The 22,162-nt window shown below is 23.1% G+C and overlaps 1 protein-coding gene across 4 annotated transcripts in view; it reads right to left on the reverse strand.

The window, feature by feature from the left end:
• Positions 1-22,162, reverse strand: part of LOC122500284 (adenylate cyclase type 1-like) — a 31,098-nt gene that overhangs the window by 4,688 nt on the left and 4,248 nt on the right. For 2 of the 4 annotated variants that reach the window (XM_043609134.1, XM_043609138.1), the window contains exons 2-12: positions 18,775-19,011; positions 8,006-8,140; positions 6,567-6,787; positions 5,811-5,967; positions 4,019-4,168; positions 2,988-3,109; positions 2,632-2,879; positions 2,153-2,505; positions 1,526-1,809; positions 898-1,095; positions 262-442 (exon numbers count right to left, since the gene is read on the reverse strand). In XM_043609134.1, the coding sequence (XP_043465069.1) occupies positions 262-442; positions 898-1,095; positions 1,526-1,809; positions 2,153-2,505; positions 2,632-2,879; positions 2,988-3,109; positions 4,019-4,168; positions 5,811-5,967; positions 6,567-6,787; positions 8,006-8,140; positions 18,775-18,912 (2,187 nt within the window). In that variant the 5' untranslated portion in view covers positions 18,913-19,011. Of the gene's footprint in view, positions 1-261; positions 443-897; positions 1,096-1,525; positions 1,810-2,152; positions 2,506-2,631; positions 2,880-2,987; positions 3,110-4,018; positions 4,169-5,810; positions 5,968-6,566; positions 6,788-8,005; positions 8,141-11,216; positions 11,731-18,774; positions 19,012-22,162 lie in introns of those variants that run through there. The other 2 variants (XM_043609135.1, XM_043609136.1) reach the window with 2 other exon arrangements.

The following is a 22,162-nucleotide window of genomic DNA, read 5'->3' on the forward strand; positions in this document are numbered from 1 at the left end:
ACAAATAAATAAAATCATTGGACAAATAAATAAATTACTTGAGACAAATAAATAAATTCTTCAGCCAAGTAAATAAATCTTGAGACAAAAAAAATCAATTTGCTAATTTTACGTTGACTTAAATTTCCTGGACTTTTAGACATTCTAATTATAAAATTTATTAAGAAAATTTAATAATTTCAAATTTCTTATTCTTAATAAATTTATAAATTGCTTATTTCATCGTGTTCTTTTTACGATCATTGTATATTAGGCGCGAACCTTGATACTCGTCTGGTACATAAAATGAAGAAGTTTATTCGTTGGTTGCGGAAAATGTCCTTCATGTTCATCGTGAGGATCTTTATATCTATTCCAGATAAAATGCATCCAAGTGAGGGGTATCAGCGCTACTAAAAACAGCATTACCACCGTATAACCAACGGACGTTGTCAAGTGCCACCTGGAAAATTAAATCATCATTTTTTATTTCATTTCCAAAGGCAATTACTTTTATCCTTGAAATTAATTTATAACTTATTTCCGAAAATAGTTTCACTATTTCAATTTTCGTCTCACTATTTTTTATCTACATTTTTCTTTAATTTTTATTTAATTCTACTACTTTACTTTTCATTTACTTTTTATTTACAATTTAATTTATTTATTTACTATTTCTCTATAATTTTTATTTATTTTTACAATCTTTTTATTTTTTATATATTTTTACAAACTCTTTACTTTTTATTTATTTTTACAATCTCTTTACTTTTTATTTATTTTTACAAACTCTTTACTTTTTATTTATTTTTACAATCTCTTTTCTCTTGATTTATTTTACAATTTCTCTTCAATTTTACATTCATTTCTCCTACAGCGATTTAAAATTTTTCCAAAATGATGAAAAAATTTACTTACTGCGAGAGTGATAATGAAGGAACGAGAAAAATGAGACCCATAGAGAGCAGAACAAGCGCTGCACAACCGACGTAAAATTTAAAAAGAGGATCTGGCTCCTTCCAAAATGGTATTTCCCAACTTCTGTCAGGAAAAGTCAGAAAAAGAGGATTGATGTGTTCCCATTTACACCATTGTCTGTCGAAAAAAAAACCAATCCTAGTACAATAATAGAAAAATTGATTAAATTACAAAGTTTTCCAGCAACAAAAATAAATACGTAATAATAATAAATAAATTTAGCAAATAATCTAAAATTCAGGAATCACAGTTATTTTTTCAAATATATTACGTAATTGCAGTAAAATTGACTTCGGATTTACAAGTAAAATTCCCTCCAAAAACTGTAAAGTTTGCTATTCAAAATTTTTATCCACAGAAGAAAATTAAAATTATAAATATAATTCCAGAAAAAATTTTTTTTTGATAAAAATTTAAAAAATTTACTTCACTTTAATCACATTTATTCCGGAAACAAAAATTTCTATTTTCAATAAAAAAAAGGAGATTAACTGTGATCCCTGAAAATTGAAAAACATGCAAACGAAGGAAAATTATGAAAATAGGAAGTAAAAATTTTTCTACTAACTCCCATTTGCTGAGGGGCATTTGCTTAATAGCATTTTCCATTTCAGCGTCAGCAGCTTTTAGCATAAGATGATAATCCTTGAGGCATGAGTCCATAAAGTGCGTTCTTCTTCGATAGCTGCATGCAAAAACATCAGCGTGATTATTCATCGTCGACGTGAGTCTTCTCGTACTTCTTGCTGAAGGTCCAATTGTCGTGCTGGGTCGCACATTGTACCATCTCACGTAATGTTTACTCGGCGGCGGAGTACTTGGTGATAAAAGTGTCAAGGGGTTCTCGCTGTTCTGGAACAAGGTTCGCCTGTCAACGATTTTCACAAAAGAAATCACTTCACGAAATTTTACAAATCTCAAAAATCGTGAAATTATTTCTCTGTCCTTTCAACAAAATTTTTTAACTTTTCTCTACAAATTTCTCTTTCTATAAATTTTTTTCTCTTCCAAATTTTACAATTTTTTTGCTATAAAATTTCTGTTCGTAAATCCATTGCAAAAAGTAATTATAATTATAATTATAACGAGTAGAATTAATCAAAGAAAAATAAGGAAAGCAAACGTTAAAAAAAAAAATTAAAGATTGCTATTTTTGGAATTTATAAAAAGAGGGAAAAAATAAAAGGTCACGCACCGGCGATTCTGGTGAAGCAGGTAATGTGGGTGTGATCAGGTAACTTTTCTTAATACCATATTTCTTGAGTGTCTCATCATTTATCGTTTCAGCTGGAACGCAATCATATTGATTGGCGTCTAGAAGATTGAGAGTTTCTTGAGTAATGTGAACTTTTCCAGGTTTGCCAGTTTGCTCCATTTTGTTAGCAATGACTACATCGCGTGACCAGACATCATACTGCCATTTATTGGCACCAAGAATACCCGATATAATCTTTCCAGAATGTACGCCAATTCGCATATTCACGTCAACTCCACTTTCACGTTTCACTCTTGCTCGTACTTCCTTAATGATCTTGATCATGTCCAAACCTGTAAAAATAAGTACACCGCAAATTACATACCAAAAATTTAACAGTTAATTTAAATTCCTTTCTTTCGAGTAATAAAAAGAAATTTCTTTTACTTTCTTAATAACAATTGTCAGAAAAAACTAACCGAGATCCACACAACTTTTTGCGTGTTGAGCATTTGGAGTTGGCACACCACTCACACAATAATAACAGTCTCCTAAAAATTTTATCCTAAGGACATTGTGTCTCTCTGAAGCCTCGTCGAAACTTCCAAAAAGATCGTTAAGCGTCTCCACTAATTTTTTCACTGGCAATGTGACAGTGAGTCCGGAAAAATTCACCACGTCCGCATAGAGAATACTGACATTATTGTGCGTTTCAACGTACAAATCGCTAAAAAAAAAAAAAACAAAAATATTAGTCAAAAATTCAAAATTTTTCAAAATATTTTTAAAAAATTACTTCCTTCTAAAAAAATTAATTACTATAAAAAAAACTCACTTGCGGTGTCGTCCCTTTGGCGGTGGTTTCTTGTGCTCTTCGATAAATTTGAAAATATCACGAAAATCTTTTTTGATCTTTGCTGCAAAGTGGGGAGGTAAAATACTCCGAGTGAGTTGCTCCTGAAAAACGTGAGAACAACACATTTCAAATAACAATAAATCCTTAAAAGTTTATTTTATATTGAAAAAGCAAAAAAGAAACTGTTTATTTATCTTGTCTCTATAACAACTGTGGAATTATTTTTGATCTAAGAGTACAATTTTCCTCATGAGTCAGAATATTTTGCGAGACGGTCCACGCAACATTCTTCAGCTCATGTGTGCTTTCTTAAGATTATTTATCAAATCGAAACTTTAAAACAACAATTCAATATAAATTTAATGAAAAATTAAATTTTTCCTTCAATTCTAATGCAGAATTAAATTTTATGCTGAATTTTAATGCAAACTCAATGTAATTTAATTGAAAATTAAATTTTATGTTGAATTTTAATGCAAATTCAGAACAAGATAATACAAAATTTAATTTTTCATTCAATTCTAATGTAAAATTTAATTTTGCATTAAAGTTTTTGATTTTAATACAAAATTAATTTTTGTGTTAAATTTAAATGTAAAATTAATTTTCCTGTTCAATTTTGATACAAAATTATTTTTGTACAAAATTAATTTTTTTGTTAAATTTCAATATAATTTGATACAAAATTAAATTTTACGTTGAATTTTAATACAAAAAATTAATTTTTGTGTTAAACTTTAATAAAAAATTAATTCTCGTGATCGATTTAATAAGAAAATTAATTTTCGTCTTAAATTTGAAAGCAAAATTTATTTTCATGTTCAATTTTGATACGAAATTAATTTCTGTCTTAAACTTTAATGCAAAATTAATTCTTGTGTTTGATTTTAAATCAAAATTAATTTTTGTGCTAAATTTGAATGCAATAAAATCGAATGGATTTAGGAATGTGAAAACTTAATAAACAAAGGAAAATCCAAGAAATGATAAATATTGATATTATCGCGTACTTCTTGATCCTTTTCGTAATTAAGTCTCAATGTGGATTCAACACATTTTCTTCGATCCAAAAATGATCTCCTGATGACGACTTCATTCATAAATCTGAAGTATAATCCTAAGCCATTCACACTAGCGAAATATATTGAGTCCGTAATCATCTGAAATTAAAAAAAAGAAATATTATTGATCACCGAATTGTCACTCGATAAGATAACTCTTTTTTCCACATTATTACTGATCTTCATTAACAAAAAAAAACAATATTTTAAAGTTCTGGTAAAAAAATAATTAATTTGTTAATTAAAAGTTAAATGCAAATTAAATTAATTGCATTCTCATTAAAACAAAAATTTTTCAAAAAATAATTTTTTTACACTCGAAATGTTTGTCAATAAAAAGGAAATATTTCCTTTATCATTGTCAACTCATTTTTTTTCCATATTTCTTATACATTATGTCAGAAAAAGAAGTGTGTAAAAATTATTTTCCAAACATTTACTTTGTCGACGTTTTTCTCCATTCTTTTTCTCTAATCTTAAAGGAAAAATAAACATTTCGATCATAAGTGGAGATTCAATGCAAAGAATAAAAAATTTATTTTATTCGAATAGAAAATATTTGTGTAAATATTTTTTAATTTTCTAAAAATATTTGAAATTCCTTATTAATGGAAAGCAAGCAGAGCATTTTTAAGAGAAATTGATAACAATCTCCCTTCAAGTGTTGTATTAATAAAACAGAAAAGAAAAAAAAATGTATGGAATTATTTTTATCAAAATTCGCGACTTATCAAATTCATCTCTATCCAAAAAAGAATTGTTTATTATTCGAGGGAGCAAACTAGAATCAATTAAAAAAAAAAATAGGGGGAAAGAATTTCTTTCTATCGAAAATTATATTTACGATAAAATAGACTTTATTGTTTGGAATCTTTAAACACTTTGATTTTAATTCATCTTCAAAAATGAAATCGGTGTTACCAAAATAATCTTTTGCCTTCAAACAGTCGTTATTTCGAAATTAGAATTAGTTCACGTGCAATTATATATATTTTCGTCATTTGCACTATTGCACGATAGTGATTCATTTTTGTTAGAATTCGCAATTCATATATATGACGACAAATAAATTGCACGTATTTGAAGCGTAGTTATTCCCCACGAGGGAGCGAGAAACTAGAAACCTCAACCACAAAAGCCAATGTCAATTGACAAAATAAAGAAGAAAACAAAAATAAAAAAAAAGAAACCCTTCTCTCTTCCTGCAGCAATTGAATCATATCAGTTTGAAAACTTTTTCCACAAATCGAAAACTTCGCTCTCTTTCTCTCACTTTCTTTTAATTGGAAAACATTATCACCTCCAGCAAATAATGAACAATCAATAAATATATTTCAACTTTGATAATAAATAAACAAACAAATAAATAAAATACAAATCGTCTAGGATTAAATGCAGAACAAATAAATAAAATGCAATTCAGAAATAAGTAATTAAATAAATAAAGTGCAAAATAAATAAAGAAAATCCAAAATAAATAAATAAATTCTAAAATAAGAAAATTAATTCTAAATAAAATAAAAAAATAAGTGAATAAATAAATGAAATACAAAATAAATAAATAAATTCCAAAATAAGAAAATTAATCCTAAATAAAATAAAAAATAAATAAATAAAATACAAAATGAAGGAAATAAAATACAAAATAAGAATTCAAAATTAAATACAAAGACTAATTGCGAATAAAAACAGGAAATTTCTCTTTCAAAGGCGCCAAAAATTATTTTTCACTGAAACTCACCCTGCTTTTTATATCCGGCATATTCCTGTACGTGACAAGATACAAACTTGACAGATAAGTAAAAGTCGTCGTCATTCCCAAAATGAAAGCGTGCAAATTTTCCGTCAGCGGCAGAAAAACGTAACAGGCCAAAAGAGCATGAGTAGCGTACGCTGGCCTGTAAAAAAAATAATTCTGTACCAAATACAATTTTTTCACAAATATTTTCTTTTAGAAATATTTTTCTTTACAGATATTTTCTATACAGATATTTTCTTTGACAAATATTTTTCTTTAGAAATATATTTTTTTAATTATTTTTCTTTAGAAAGATTTTTTAATATTTTATTTAAAAATAGTTTATTTTTTAATATTTTATTTAGAAATAGTTTTTTTTTTAATATTTTCTTTAGAAATAGTCTTTTTAATATTTTTTTAGAATAAATTTTTTTTACTATTTCTTTAAATAATTTTTTAGTAATGAATTTTTTTGGAAATATTTTCTTTTCAAATTTTTTCTAATCTCCGTTTTCTTTACAAAAAATACTTTTTTCCTGTCGCATTTTTTTTCTCTTCAATAAAAAAAAATATAAAAGAAGTGATAATTTGATATTTAAATTGTAACGTGTAAATAGTAATGAAGATAATTGTAATTAACAGAAAAAAAAGTGACGGCAAAGTTTTAACACTATATATATTGTTGTACACAACACTTATAATTAATGCGACCTCGACCGATTAGCGGTTCAATTCTGAGTTGTACATTATCTTAATTACCTTATCGGCGGACCGTCCTCGGCGCTGGTAAACGTGTAGTAAAGAGGTACGGCTAAATCGCCGATTACAAGAAGGGCGACAATAACACATGACAGAATAACCGGAAGATAAGCTTTCTTTGCAATTAATTTTGTCCTAAACGAAAGTGCTATTACCGGACAGAGAAGTGCCGCTACCAAACAGTAGGTCACCACGTCCGGCACTGATTTTTGTATCGTCACCTAAAACCACAATTCAAAATATTAATCAATTAATATGTGCATTAAATTCATCATTTTTACAATTTTAATAATTTTTCAATTCAATAATTAGATAATTTAATCATTTTTAATTTAATAATTAGGTAATTTAATAAATTGACTATTTAATAATTTGACTATTTAATAAATTGACTATTTAATAATTTGATTATTTAATAATTCGACAAAATTTTTCTTTAGAAAAAATTTGCAATTAAAGTTTTATTTCTCCATTTGAAAAAATTATCCAAAAAATAAAATTTGAACAATAATATTAATATTAATAATAAAATAATAACTCAATCAATAATTAATTTATTAAATTAATATTAATAACAAATAATAGTCAATAATGTTAATTTTTATCTATTTACTAAATTATTAACCGAATTAATTAATTCACGAATATTTATACAAATTTTTAAAAATAAATTTTCAAATTGAACAAAGCGATGACAGATTTTGGCTAAAATTCAAATTTTCAAAATTAATAGTCAAGTTGATAAATTTATTTATTCACTCGAAATTGGTTAATTAGTTAATAATTTGACACTTTTCTTTTATTTAGAAAAAAAGTTGGTTATAAGTATTTCATTATTCAAATAATTTGAAAAATTAGCCAAAAAAATCAAATGTACTCAATAATTGAATTTAATAATTTAATAATCAATCAATAATTAATCATTTAATCAAAAATTAATTTATTTTATGTAATTAAAAAAATTAGTTGATTAATAAATTAATAAATTAGTTGATTTATTATCTAATAATTTGCCAATTTTTTTATTTATCAAAAAATGGGTAATAGAAAATTTATTTTTCGAACAATTTTGAAAAATTATCCAAGAAATTAAATTTTAACAATAATTGACTTTAATAACTAATCAATAATTCAGTCATTCAATTAATAATAGTTAATATTCAATAATAGTGAATATTTAATAATTGTTAATATTTGATAATAATGATTAACATTTAAAAATAGTTAATAATTAATAATGTTAATTTATCCATTAAATTATTAACTAATTTAATTAATTTTCGACTATTAAGAGAAATTTTGAAAAATAAACTTTCAAGTGGAACAAAGTGACGACAGTATCGAAAATTTTGGCTAATTTCCAAACTTTGAAAACTAATAGTCAAGTTGGAAAATTAATTTATTTATTCGAAATTAGTTTGAAAACTGGGTACTAATACCATTATAATTAATACAGTGCAATGAGCAACGCTAAGCACCAATTGCAGAAGGATGAAAAGCGAAAGATACCCATTTTGGATCCTCCTTTGATAGATCGTAAAGAGCTTTTCCAAGCTCTTGTACTTGAATTGTTTCTGAAATCAAAAAAAAAAAGATCACTTGTATTTAATTACAACAAAAATTTAAAATTCAATCTTTAATTAAATATATTGAAAAAAATATTTGACTCGAGAAAACCAAAATTCTCATCAAAATTTACGTGCTTTTTCAAATGCAAATTTTGAAAATTCAATTTTATTTCCCATCAAAGAATTAAATCAACAGATTTTATTGCTAGAAAAATTCTTACATTCCGTAAATATCAAACTAAATATTTAATTGTCGAGCCAAATATTCTTCTCGAAATAATTTTCTCCAAAAAAAATTTATACACGAAAATAATTTTCTCCACAAAAACAATTTATTCAGGAAAATAATTTTCTAATAAAAATCAGTTGACAAGCTAAAAATTTTTCTAGAAATAATTTTCTCCAAAAAAAATTTATTCATGAAAATAATTTTCTTCAACAAAAATTTATACATAAAAATAACTTTTCCAATAAAAATTAATTGTCAAGAGAAATATTTTTCTGGAAATAATTTTCTCCAAATGAAATTTCTACATGAAAATAATTTTCTCCACAAATAAAATTTCTGCAAAATTATTTTCATTTTCTACAAAAAGAAAATTTCTGCATGAAAATAATTTTCTACAAAAAGAAAATTTTTCACCGAGTGTGAATTTCATATGAAAATTAGCAAAGACTTTATAAGGAAACAAAAGATTACGAACGCGAATATTATTTTTTTTTAATTCCTTTCAAAGATTGGATTATAGTATTTATCGATTTATCCACATTTCCAAAGGAAACATTAATAATAAACGTTTTAATAGCTCTCTATCTTCTAAGAACTATGCAAAAAAAAATTCCACCACCTGCTTATAAAATAATCAACATAATAAAAAAAATTCTTGCAAAACACATCAGAAAAGTGTAATTCCACTTTTTTTTCCAACTAATTACAAAAATTAAACAAGTTCAAAAGTTGCAGCAATCAGAAAAAAAGCAAGTGTAATTCCACTTTTTAAAATAAAAATTTCAAATATTAAACAAGTTTTCCAAAGATGGAAAAATTGAGGAAAAAGTTTTAAAAAAATTAAAACTAACTCTATATATATATATATAAAAGTAAAAGTTTTTAAATTTAAGAAAAGTTTTATTTTAAGGGAAAAAAAATTCTCTCAACAGAATACACTTTAAAAAAAAAAATTGTAAAAATTCTAGTTTTAACTTGTTAGAAGTAAAGAAAAAGAAATAATCTTGTGCTCGTTAAAACACTCAAACTAAAATTGATCGTTAACAAAAGAGAAATAAAAGCTTCTTTATGTACAACGAAAATGGAAACCAACTGAAAATGACATTTAGAATACATTTAGAATACTTAATTAGAATGTACACACAAGATAAAATAATTAATGAGTTTAAGATATTCTTATTCACTGCCGGTGCGGGTATACGACCATGAAAAAAGAACTCAAATTACTTTGTGCGTGAGAAAAAAAAACAAAAAGAGAATAATAAATAATTTCTTTCCTTAATTAATATTGTGCAAAAAGAACAAAACTTTTTCAAAAATTAAACAGGATTATTCAATTTAATTATTCAATTAAACCTCTAATAATATCCTTCAATTAATCTTATTTCTCTCGCTCTGATCGATACTTGAAAAATTTTAAATTCAAATTAGAAGACAAAATTTAGCTGATGGATTTGATAAAAAGAATTTTTTTTATTATTAATGAAAATTAAACAGTTAAAGCAAAAATTCTGTTTGTAATTTATTTTATTTTAATTATTATTATTTAAAAACTTTCGAAAGGGGAAAAAAATAGAAAATTAAATTTTTTTTTAAATGTTGTAACAAAGTGGTTAGGAAAAAAATATTTATTTTTATAAATTTATTATTTTAAAATTATTTCATTAAATTTTTATTTATTAATTTATTCATTATTAAATTTATTTCAATGATCAAATAAAAAATAAATAATTCTCCAAATAAATAAAAACTATTTAAAATTTATGAATGATAAGAAATAGTTTTGAAAACGACAAAATAGTTATAAAAAACACAAAAATTATTATAAAAATATCAAGATTTTTTTTACAAATATACCAAAATAATTTTTTAAAAAAAGCCAAATAGTTATAATAAAAAGTACAATAATTATTACAACAAAAAAATAGTGTTAAAAAACGCAAAATGGATGTGAAAAAACAAAAAAGTTATAAAAAGATAAAAAATAGTTACAAAAATACCAAAATAATATACAAAAAGACAAAATATTTATAAAAAAACATAAAATAATTAAAAAATACAACTAAAATTATTATAAAAATACTAAAATAATTTTAAAAGACAGAAAAGTAATTAAAACAAAAATATTTACAAAAATACCCAAAGTAATTTCAAAAAGCGAAATTATTACAGCAAAATAATTTTAAAAAACACAAAATAATTGTAAAAAATAAAAATTGTTACAAAAATACAAAAATAGTTTTACAAAACACAAAAATAGTTATAACAAGACTAAAATAGTGTAAATAAAAAAATATATAATTTTCTAAATTAATATGAATCATTATTGTCAAAAATACGTCCCTAAAAATTTCTGAACATTTAAATGAACGAAATTTATTTATTAATTTTTAAAATCTAAATTTGATTGTAACAATTTTATAATTTTAATAATAACAAAATATTATATAAAATAAATAATATTGAGTTGCGTATTAAAAATAATTTATAAAGCTTTTCAAAATTTTTAATTCATATTTGTCATTTTCATTTCAGTGAAATAAAAATATTTATATATTTAATTTTTAAAAATATAATTATAAAAATTAATTTTAATTATAAATTTAATAATTTACAAAAAAAAAAATTATAATAGAAAAAATATTTCATTCACTTGAACAGAAATTTTTGGAAAATGCCAAAATCGAAACGAAAATTCTAATTCCAAAATACTCAAAATCATTTCAATGAGATAAGAAAATAAACACACACACAATTTTCATTTATAAATTAAAATCAAAACAATATTTCTCTTTTCAATCAATAATTCACCAAAAAGGAAAAAAAAATACCATCAAAAAGAATTTTCAATACCTTTCAAAATGATCACCCACGTTAAAAAAGCTCATGTCTTTCACAAATGTCAACACACAATTTCCAGATGCACCTGTAGGATTTTTAAACCGATGACACAAGCACAATTTCCAATTCGATTCAACATCAACCGAAAGAAGCCAATTTTTAAAATTTCTCCTCTTCTTTTTTCCCTCCCCCCAACAAAAATAAATTTCCAATTTTCGCTGAGGAAGAAATTTAATTTTCTCACTTTAAAAAATTCATAATGCTTACAGATGAAAAAAAGAAAAATTCTTCAACAAATTTTTTCTTAATTTGAAAATCGAAAAAATAAAATTGTCACTATTTTTCCATTTACAAGCGAGTTTATCACGAATTCCAATATAGACAAGGAAATTTGGTTAGAAAAAGAAAATTCAGGAAATTATGAAAAATTTTCCTGCTTGCTGTCTGTGTGTGTGTCACTAAGCGGAAGATTCTCCAGGCTCACCCTCGAAAAGACTTCTACTGGGCATCCAGCCATATTCACACTAACTCTTAGTCAAGTACAGCGTGCAACATTAATATTAAGAATCTGAATTTCGTGGGGTTTGCGCAGGTGCAACTTTTATAGCGAAAACGTTCCCTCATGGAGTAAATTTAGAATCGAAAGTATTTCATGTATAAAAAAAAGGGAAGAGATGTATATATAAAATCTCCCTCTGACTAATATCAACTCTCCAGTAAATTATTGATAAAGATAAAGAAGAAAAAAGAAATACAAAAATTTATTCACTATACACAAAAGAAATTTTTCTTTATTTGTAAAATTAATTTTTAGCTGTCACTTGCTCCCCTTAATTTTGCCCGGGTAAATTATTTCTTGCATTTAGTAAATAAATTCATTTTTTCAATTCAAATTATTTTATAGACTTTGATTGTTTTTTCAGATTCGAAATTTTTAAAGGATTTTCTTTCACTTATTTAATTATTGTTAATTGTTAATATTATTACTAATAATTAATTGTATTATTTTCTATTATTTTTACTATTATTTACTCTAACTAATATTTATTATTATTATTTTTTTTTATTACTATTATTAGGTATTACTATTATTATTATTTTTATTACTATTATTATTACTATTATTATTATTTTTATTACTATTTTTATTATTATTTTTATGATTGTTAATATTATTTATTCTTACTAATATTTATATTTCTTCTTATTATTATTACTGTTTCAATTATTATTACATTATAATTTTATCTATTTTCTAAATTATCTTATTTATTTTCTAAATCGTTTATTTAAACTTTTAAATTAAATTCAATAATTTTTATATTTAATTACATAATTTTTTAATTACTGTAAATATTATTTAATTTTATTTACAGTTTTTTCGAGTTTATTTTGAAGTTTCAAAACCAATTAATTTTAGATAATAAATTTTAGATAGTAAATCAAAAAATATTATTTGATAATATTTGATAGTAATTTTGAAACACTAATGACAATATAATATTCAACTATTAATAAAAATCTTGAATTTTCTTTGAAATAATTTTTAAATTCGACATTTAAAAAAAATAGGAGTAAATATTGAAAGCCATTGAAAAATTGAAAATCTCGTTAAATTGTATTCATCGCGTGATTATTATTTGCGAATAAACAGTTAAATTCAACTTCTGATTCTAATGAATAAAACAAACAGTAAATACAGGACGATCCACTTTGAGTGATGACTGCGGCTAACCGCATTGTTTGCACAAAAAATATATGTAAGCTAGTTTTCAACTTTTCACGAAACAACTTCTCCACAATAATAAAATGAAATAGATATTTTTGAAAAATGCATTATGCACATCACTTCAAAAATATTTTAATGCTGTTGGAAAAGAAAATAAATAAATAAATAAATTTTGTAAAAGTAAAAAATTCAGAAAAAAAAATTTCCAAAAAGGTAAAAAAATCATTAAAAAAATTCTCAAAAATAGAAAAATCGGAAAATAAATTATCTGAAAGTAAAAGACGAGAAAATAAAGTTTCTTAAGCGAAAAAAAAGAGGGAAAACATTTTCTAAAACTTACAAGTCGAAAAATAAATTTTCTAGAACTAAAAATCGGAAAATGAATTTTTAAAAATGAAAAAATCAGAAAAAAATTCTCTAAAACTAAAAAATTGGAAAATAAATTCTCCAAGACTAAAAAAATTCTCTTTTAAAAATGTCAGATAATAAATTTTCTTCAACTGAAAAGTTAATAAAAAAAATTGTCTAAAACGCGAAAAAATTAGAATAGAAATTCTCTAAAACTGAAAAATCGGAAAATAAATTCTTATAATAAAGTAAAAAAAACCATAAAATAAATTCTCTGGAACTAAAAGAAGTCAGAAAAAAAATTTTCTAAAACTGAAAACTCGGAAAATAAATTCTCTAGAAGTAGAAAATTAGACAAAAATATTCTCTAAAACTAAAAAAAATTGGAAAAGAAATTTTCCAAGACAAAAAAAAATCCTCTAAAACTAACAAGTCGTAAAATAAATTCTCTGAAAGTAGAAAGCCAGAAAATAAATTCTCTATAAGAAAAAAAAGTCAGAAAAAAATGTTCAAAAGTCGAAAACTTAGAAAATAAATTCTCTTAAAATAGAAAATCCGAAAATAAATTCTCTAGAACGAAAAAAAATCAGAAAAAATTTCCCAAAACCGAAAATTCAGAAAATAAATTCTCTAAAATTAAAAATCGTAAAATAATTTCTTAAAAACTAAAAAGTCTCTAAAACTGACAAGTCGTAAAAAATTGGGAAGCAGAAATCAAGTTCTCTAAAATGGAAAAAAATTAGGAAATAAATTCTCTAAAGGTAAAAACTAAAATAAACTTTCTAATACAAAAAAAGGAATAAAAATATAAAAAATAAATTAAAAAAAATTCTCCAAGGTAGACAAAATCATAAACAAACTTCCTGAAAATTGAAAAAATCAGAACATAAATTCTCTAAAAGTAAGAAACCAGGAAATAAATTCTCCGCAACAAAAAAAGTCATAAAAAAGTTCTGTAACAAAAACTTATAAATATAAAGGTTATTTACTTATTAAAACTAAATAATAATAATAGTAAAATAAAAATGATTGATTAATTAATAATCGTCACTAAATTAATAATTAATCACTGAATATAAATCGTCCTGTATTTACTGTTTTTTTTTATTCATCAGAACTAATGAATTAATTCAAATTAAAAAAAAAACCAAATAAACAATTTTTTCAATTCTAAAAATAATTATCAATAAAAATCAAGGTCTCCACTATAATGAATCCTGCAGTACAATTAAACAATTTACAATCAGAGACACATGCACACATTTTCGCAACTTCCAAACCGATAGTCTGCTTTTCTCGCGCAGTCGCCCCACGTTTTCCTCCCTTTTATCCATTAAAAGGAATATTAATTCCCAGAGAGAAAAAAATCCTCTTTTTCGAGAAATAATATTTTGAGAAACAATATAATGTCATAAGACAAAAAAAGAAATTAAACGAATGGAAAATAAAGATTCAAATGCTCCAATGAGATGCTGGAAAGATTTTCAGATCCAGGGCAGTGAATTTTAAACACAAAAATCGAATCAAGAGAGAAAGAGAATGTTTGGGGAAAAAAAGAATTGCAATTCGATATGAATGTGGGATGAAATAAATGGTTTACAACGAAACATTACGATTAGATTAAAATGTTTACACGTGACTCAGGTCAGTAAAGAATGGAATTTGGTCCAGATATATAGGCCTTGTAATATATTGATCTTTAATTTTCTGTCGACGTTCCAACCCTCTCTTCGCGATTCTCTCCTATATATACATATATATAAAATATACACTGTATAAGTGGAGAATAATATCTCGTACTCTGACCTGAAATATTTTTATATAAGATATTTCTGTCTGTGAATTTAATTTTCCAGACATCATTATTATTTTATACAGTCAGAGCAGTGATTCTAATGAAAAATCGCGCATTTCAAATTTTAGAGAGAGAGGAAAATTCAAGTGCAGGTGACCTTTCATTTCCTTCATCCTGTCATTAAATTGTATTCGTTTGGTGATTCAGTTTTCGATGGAAAAAGAGAGGTGGTTACAAAAATAGAACTTCATGTTTGAATGAACCGTACACATGAATATTTTCAGCCTAATTCTATATAAAATATCGTGAGAAATATAAAAGGCAATATTGCACACAACGTGAATGCTTTTAGTGAAAAAGAACTAAAGAAGCGAAAAAATTGCAAACTATACAAAAATCTGTGACAACACTTTCTTTTATTGCTTCTTAATTATGAAACAAAAATTGTAGAAAATTAAAAACTTTTAATTCAGTAAATAATTAAACCGAAAAAATTGGTAAATCTCTAAATCAATAAATATTTAATACAAAAAGTGGAAATTTATATAAACATTGAATCCAAAGGTAGAAAATAAAATATAAATTATTCAATTAAAAAATTAGAAATTCACTCCAAAATTAATATTCAAATAATATTGAATTCAGAAAGAAATTTGATAAATATTTAATCCGGAAAATAGAAATTTAATAAAAATTGAATCCGAGAAATAGAAATTCAATAAACATTGAATCCGAAAAGTAGATTGTCTGCAATTACTGAATAGAAATTTAAAACATTCAATCCAAAATTAAACTTGAAGTAATATTGAATTTAGAAAGTGCAATTCCAATAAATATTTAATTTAGTAAATCTTTGATCCAAAAAAAAAAGAAATTTGATAAATATTTAATCCAAAAAGAAGAAATAAAATAAATATTGAATCCAAAAGTAGAAAGTCAGCAATTATTGAATCCACAAGGCAAAAATTTAATAAATATTCAATCGAAAATAAAACTTTAAATAATATACTGAATTCAAAAAACAGAAGTGCAATAAATATTGAATCAAAAAAGTAAAAATTCTATTATTCAAATCAGAAAGTAGAAATTCAGTAAATATTAAATATAAAAGAAGAAATTCGTTAAAAAATAATTATATTGAATCCGAAAAGTAGAAAATTAGCAATTATTGAATCCACAAGGTAAAAATTTAATAAATTAATAAAAATTTTTATTTTCGATTGAAAATAATATTGAATACAAATAATATTCAATGAAAAAAGTAGAATTCAAATAAATGTTGAATCCAAAAAGTAAAAATTCAATAAGAAACCAGAAAGTAACCAGAAAGTAGAAAAACAGTAAATATTAAATCCATAAAGAAGAAATTCGGTAAAGAATAATTATATATTGAATCAGAAAAGTAGAAAATCAGCAATTATTGAATCCACAAAGTTGAAATTTTCATAAATATTCAATCGAAAATAAAACTTTAAATAATACGGAATTCAAAAAAACAGAAGTGCAATAAATATTGAATCAAAAGGGTAAAAATTCAATAATAATTATTGAAATCAGAAAGTAGAAATTCAGTAACTTTTTAATCCAAAAAGAAAAAATCAAATAAATAAAAAAAAAAAAGTAGAAAATTAATTATTGAATTCAAAAAATTGAAATTCAGTAAATATTGAATAAAAAAAGAAGAAATTCGGTAAAGAATAATTATATTGAATCCACAAGATGAAAATTTAATAAATACTCAATCGAAAAAAAAACGATACAAATAATATTGAAAGCAAAAAAGTAGAATTCAAATAAATATTGAATGCAAAAGTAGAAAATTAATTATTGAATTCAAAAAATAAAAAATTCAGTAAATAATAAATCCATAAAGAAGAGATTAAATAAATATAATATATTTAATCAGAAAAAGTAGAAAATTAGTAGTTATTAAATCCACAAAGTTGAAATTTAATAAATATTGATTGAATCCAAAATAAAAAATTTAAATAATATTCAATCAAACAATTTCAAATTGAAAAATTTGAATATTGAATCCGTAAAATAGAAAATCAATTATTAAATTCAAGAAGTAGACATCGGGATATATTTAGTCAAAAAAGTGGAATTTCAATAAATATTAAATCCAAAAAATAAAACAATATCTACTTTTTGGATTCAATATATTGAATTTTAATTTCGGATTCATTTAATCAAAGATAAAAATTCAAAATAATAATTTGGATTTAATATTTTAAAACGAAAAACAAGAAATCCAATAAATATTGAATACCAAAAGTAGAAATTGAGTAAATTTGGAATCCAAAAAATGGTAATTCAATAAATATTTAATCCAAAAAGTAAAATTTAATTAAAAGTTGATTCCAAAAATTAAAATTTCAATCACAGAATTCAGAAAGTAGAAATTCAATATTATGTATTTCAACTAAAATAAAAATTTTAATAATATTGATTCCAAAAAGTAGAAATTTAATAAATACCGAATCCAAACGTAGAAATTCGATGATTATTTAATCAAAAATGTAGAAATCCAATAAATATTAAAGCTGAAATGTATAAAATCAGCGATCATTAAATCCAAAAAGTAGAAATTCTCTTTATTTTTGAATAAAAAAACCGAAATTCAATAAATATTTAATCCAAAATAAAAATTCAAATAAAATTCAATCTAGAAAGTAGAAATTCAGTAAATACAGAATCGAAATGTAGAAATTCGATAATTATTTAATCCAAAATGTAGAAATCCAGTAAATACTGAATCCGAAAAGTAGAAAATCAGCAATTATTCAATTCAAAAAGTAGAAATTCCAAGAATATTTAATCCAATAGGCAGAAGTCCAATAAATATTGAATCCAAAAACTGTAATTAAATTTTAAATCCAAAAAACAGAAATCCAAATATTCCTGATTTAATCCAAAATGTAGAAATTCAAGAATTATTATTAAATCCATTAAGTAATTTTTCTCATAACAATTTTTTTTTATCATTTCGATAGAAATTTTTTTTTTTTTTTTATCTTATTTATTAGGGATTCACCGAAATATTAAGATATAAATTATTTCACAAAAGTTAATTTTGTTTTATATTATTATTATTATTATAAGGAAACAAAAATGAACCACTGCCATAGCGGTTGATCGTGAAACTGGATTAAAAGGAATAGAAGGACAAACTAGTAAAAATATATAGACTCGCAGAAATCTATAATTTTTCGTTGCACTATCGAGCACTGGAAATAAATCCAATGTTTAACACGTGTAGGTCTTTTAAGCTCAAGTGACTTTGAAGACTTCCTATTGTTTCACACACTGAGGAAATTCACTTTTAATTGAAAATCGATCAACCAAGATGAATATTATAACTCTCAACGAAAAATTAAATTAAAAATCGCTTTTAAAATTTTCATCAATAACAAAATTTGCACAAATAAAGTTTTTTTTCACAAAAATTGAAAAAAATTTCTGGCTTTATATTTGAAACATTTTTTTTTCAATGTATTTCATTCATTTCATTTTTCTAGTCAAATTTATCAAAAATTCGGGACAGTTTGACTTTTTTTTTGACTATTTCCATGGGGTAATTTATTTATTAGTTTATTTTATTCGTTCGGGCGTAAATTATTATCAATTAATTATGGGCGTTTTGTGTAAAAATAAAAATTGGCTTTGACGAAGAGAAATTGAATAAAAATAATCACCCGGAGGCTGGACCATGTCCAATCGTCAAGATTATTGGGCGAGATGATGAGATTCTCGTCCACTTTATGAAGAGAGGAGAGGGATGTCCGAGCCACTAATTCCACGTCCATGTTTCTTGAGCAGACCTCGAGCAGCATTTAGGTTGATTAGAATCTCCTCAGCGGTTTGATTTCTCCATCCATTTTTGTGTCGCTCCTTAAAGACCGCAATCTTTCACCAATATCGTGATTTTCGCACTGTTAAAAGACAAATTTTCGTTTTAAATTTTATTTGTAAAAAATTTTTTCTTTCTTGCATTTTTGTACAAAGAACAAATTTTTTTTTTTTTTTGTCTTTTTAAATAAAGAGAATATTTCTTTTCTATTTTTAATTAAAGAAACATTTCTTTTGTATTTTTAAATAAAAATAAAATTTGTTTTCTATTTTTGAATAAAAATAAAATTTCTTTTGTATTTTTGAATAAAAATAAAATTTCTTTTGTATTTTTGAATAAAAATAAAATTTCTTCTACATTTTTAAATTAAAAATAAAATTTCTTTTATAATTTTAAGTAAAAATAAAATATTTTTGCTGAAATATTCAAAACTAATTGCAATAAAAAAAGTACATGACTGCAAAAATATTTTTTTCCTAGTGTCAATAATTTTTATTTGAAAATAACTATTTGAATGACATAAATTTAAAAAAAATGGGCCAAACTTGAACCAATGAATTGTTTAATTTTAACGATTCAATTAATGACAATGAATTAGGTTTAATATTCAATTATCAACACGTCCCTTGATTATTTCAATTCTTATCATTATCATTTTGTAAATGCCTGTGTTCCGTACACAAACACACCCACACCATTAAATTGCTAAATATCTCATTAGTGCATTGCACATAATTTAATTTTCTATATGAATCGTCTCTTAATTTAAACACTTGCTATTAATGAAACCATTATATTAAACTGTATAGTTATTATAGAAATTCCAACTGTCATTCATAAACCAGTTCTATTCACACAATATTGCAGACTTTAAGTATTATTAGAAAAATTTTAGAAATAAATCCAGAAATTATCATTAAATTATATTAAAAATATTAAAATATAATTAAATTATATATTATATTTTAAATTAGAAAGAATCTAAAAAATCTGTAGTTTTGAAACTTTGTGAATTAATTGATAGTTATTAATTATTAATTATTAATCAGAATTATTAATTCATTTTTAGCAAATATTACAATTTTTAATTTTTAATTGAATTCAACTTTTGTTACTGAATTCGAATTTTTCTTTAAGTTTTATTTTTTGACCGAATAAAATTGAACTTTTCTTTAAAATAATTTCTCGAAAAACATGAATGAGTGCAATAAAAAAAATAATACTCGAAGATTATTTCATATATACATATACCCAATAGATTCCTAAGCCTCTAATTCCATAAACAGGAAAAAGATTAAATGGATTAAAATTTAAAGATATTTCAAAGAAAAAAAAAAGAAATATTCCTATCAAAAAATCTGTGTCAAAGGAAATAGTTATAAAACATTAATGATAAGAAACATGATTCAATAATGATGAGAAAAAATGAAATTTTTCAAATTTGTATTAAATGAACAATAATAATAATAATAATAATAATAATAATAATAATAAAAAAATATAGTGAAACTAATAATTATTTACTGATTGACAAGAAAAGAAGAGTTGTAAATTTTTGAAAGTATTATTTTCTGACAGCTAAAATATAATTATTGTTAATTATTATTTTTATTATTATTATTATTATTATTATTATTATTATTATTATTATTATTATTATTATTATTATTATTATTATTATTATACTAAACAAATAATAATAATTGACTTTTATGGTGTGTTGTTATCTCATTAACAAGTCTAGCGATAATAAAAAAATTCTTTCCAACCGACAATATTAAAAAAAAAACACTTATTTTTTTTTTAAATATTTTATTTTTTTTATTTATTAAAAAAAAGAAAAATGTGTCAGAATATTAATTATAACAAAATGTTTACAATATTATTGGAGTATAGATTTTTTTGAAGGACATCATCGATAGGTGTGATAATCATATTTTTTTGTTTTCATAATTCCACGCACTATATTAATCGGTTTAAATCATATATGACTAATAAAAGGAGATTACTATATATTTTAATCCGATCTCGAAACTCAATGAGTTCAATAGAGTTTCATAACACTCGATTCGTTTCTCTCTATGTACTTGTAATAACAAATCATCATACACATATAAATGCGTGCACAAATGTTAAAAGAGGAAAATCGTTGAGATTGTTTATTTAAAAGCACACACTTTGATTTCTAAGTACAATATACATATTATCTCGAATCTATTAGAACAAAAAGAAAAGGAAGATATAATATGATTTGAAAAAAGAAAAAAGGCTCCTTCTTGTCTTCTTGAAAAGATCTTTTATCGCAACAAAGGAATTCAATTTGTTCTCTACCTATACATATATATATATATATACCTATAAATTAAAATAAATACTCGCGATAAAGTAAAGTGGAAACTCAATTGCATAGTATAATATTGACTTGATCTATATTTCTCTTTTCGTCAAGAAGAAGAAGAAGAAGAATGAGGAAAAAAAATACTTGTTTGAAAGTTTAAACTTTAAAATGGGTCATTCAGCATTACAATGTCTATAAAGTTCTATATCAATGAAATATTTTCTATAGAAATGACGCTGAATAAAATATTACAGGAAAGGCGTCAGGTTTTCAGAAAAAAATTATTCTCCTACATTTATTGACAATTTTCAATTTTGTCGTTGAAAATGAAAATTTCCAACAAAGCAAAATTTTTCATTGTATTCCATTAATTAATTCAATTGAAAAATAATTAATTAAACTACTTAAATTAATTAATTGATTCAATTAACTAAATAATTCACTCAAATCAATAAATTAAATAATTAACTCAATTCAATAAATTAAATAATTAACTCAATTCAATAAATTGAATAATTAACTCAATTCGACAAATTGAATAATTAATTCAATTCGATAAATTGAATAATTAATTACCTTCATTTAATTTAATATTCGAATTGGAATTCAATTATTGAAATAATTAAAAATTAACTAAATTTATTTCTTACGTTTCGATTCAATTAATTAAATAATTAACTCCAATCATTTTAATCAATTGAATAATTAAGTACCAAAATTCAAATTAATTTTCTTATTATATTCGATTAATTAAATAATTATTTAATTAAATAAATTTACTAATATTGAAATTGAACTTAATTTTTATTTTCACAATCGAAATTTGAAATTAAATTTTTTCTCACTTTCGAAATATCAAATTAAATTTGAGATTAAGATAATAATCGAATAAGGA

The sequence above is a fragment of the Leptopilina heterotoma genome, unplaced genomic scaffold (assembly GCF_015476425.1).
Source record: "Leptopilina heterotoma isolate Lh14 unplaced genomic scaffold, ASM1547642v1 Lhet_183, whole genome shotgun sequence".
NCBI classification, from domain to species: Eukaryota; Metazoa; Arthropoda; class Insecta; order Hymenoptera; family Figitidae; genus Leptopilina; species Leptopilina heterotoma.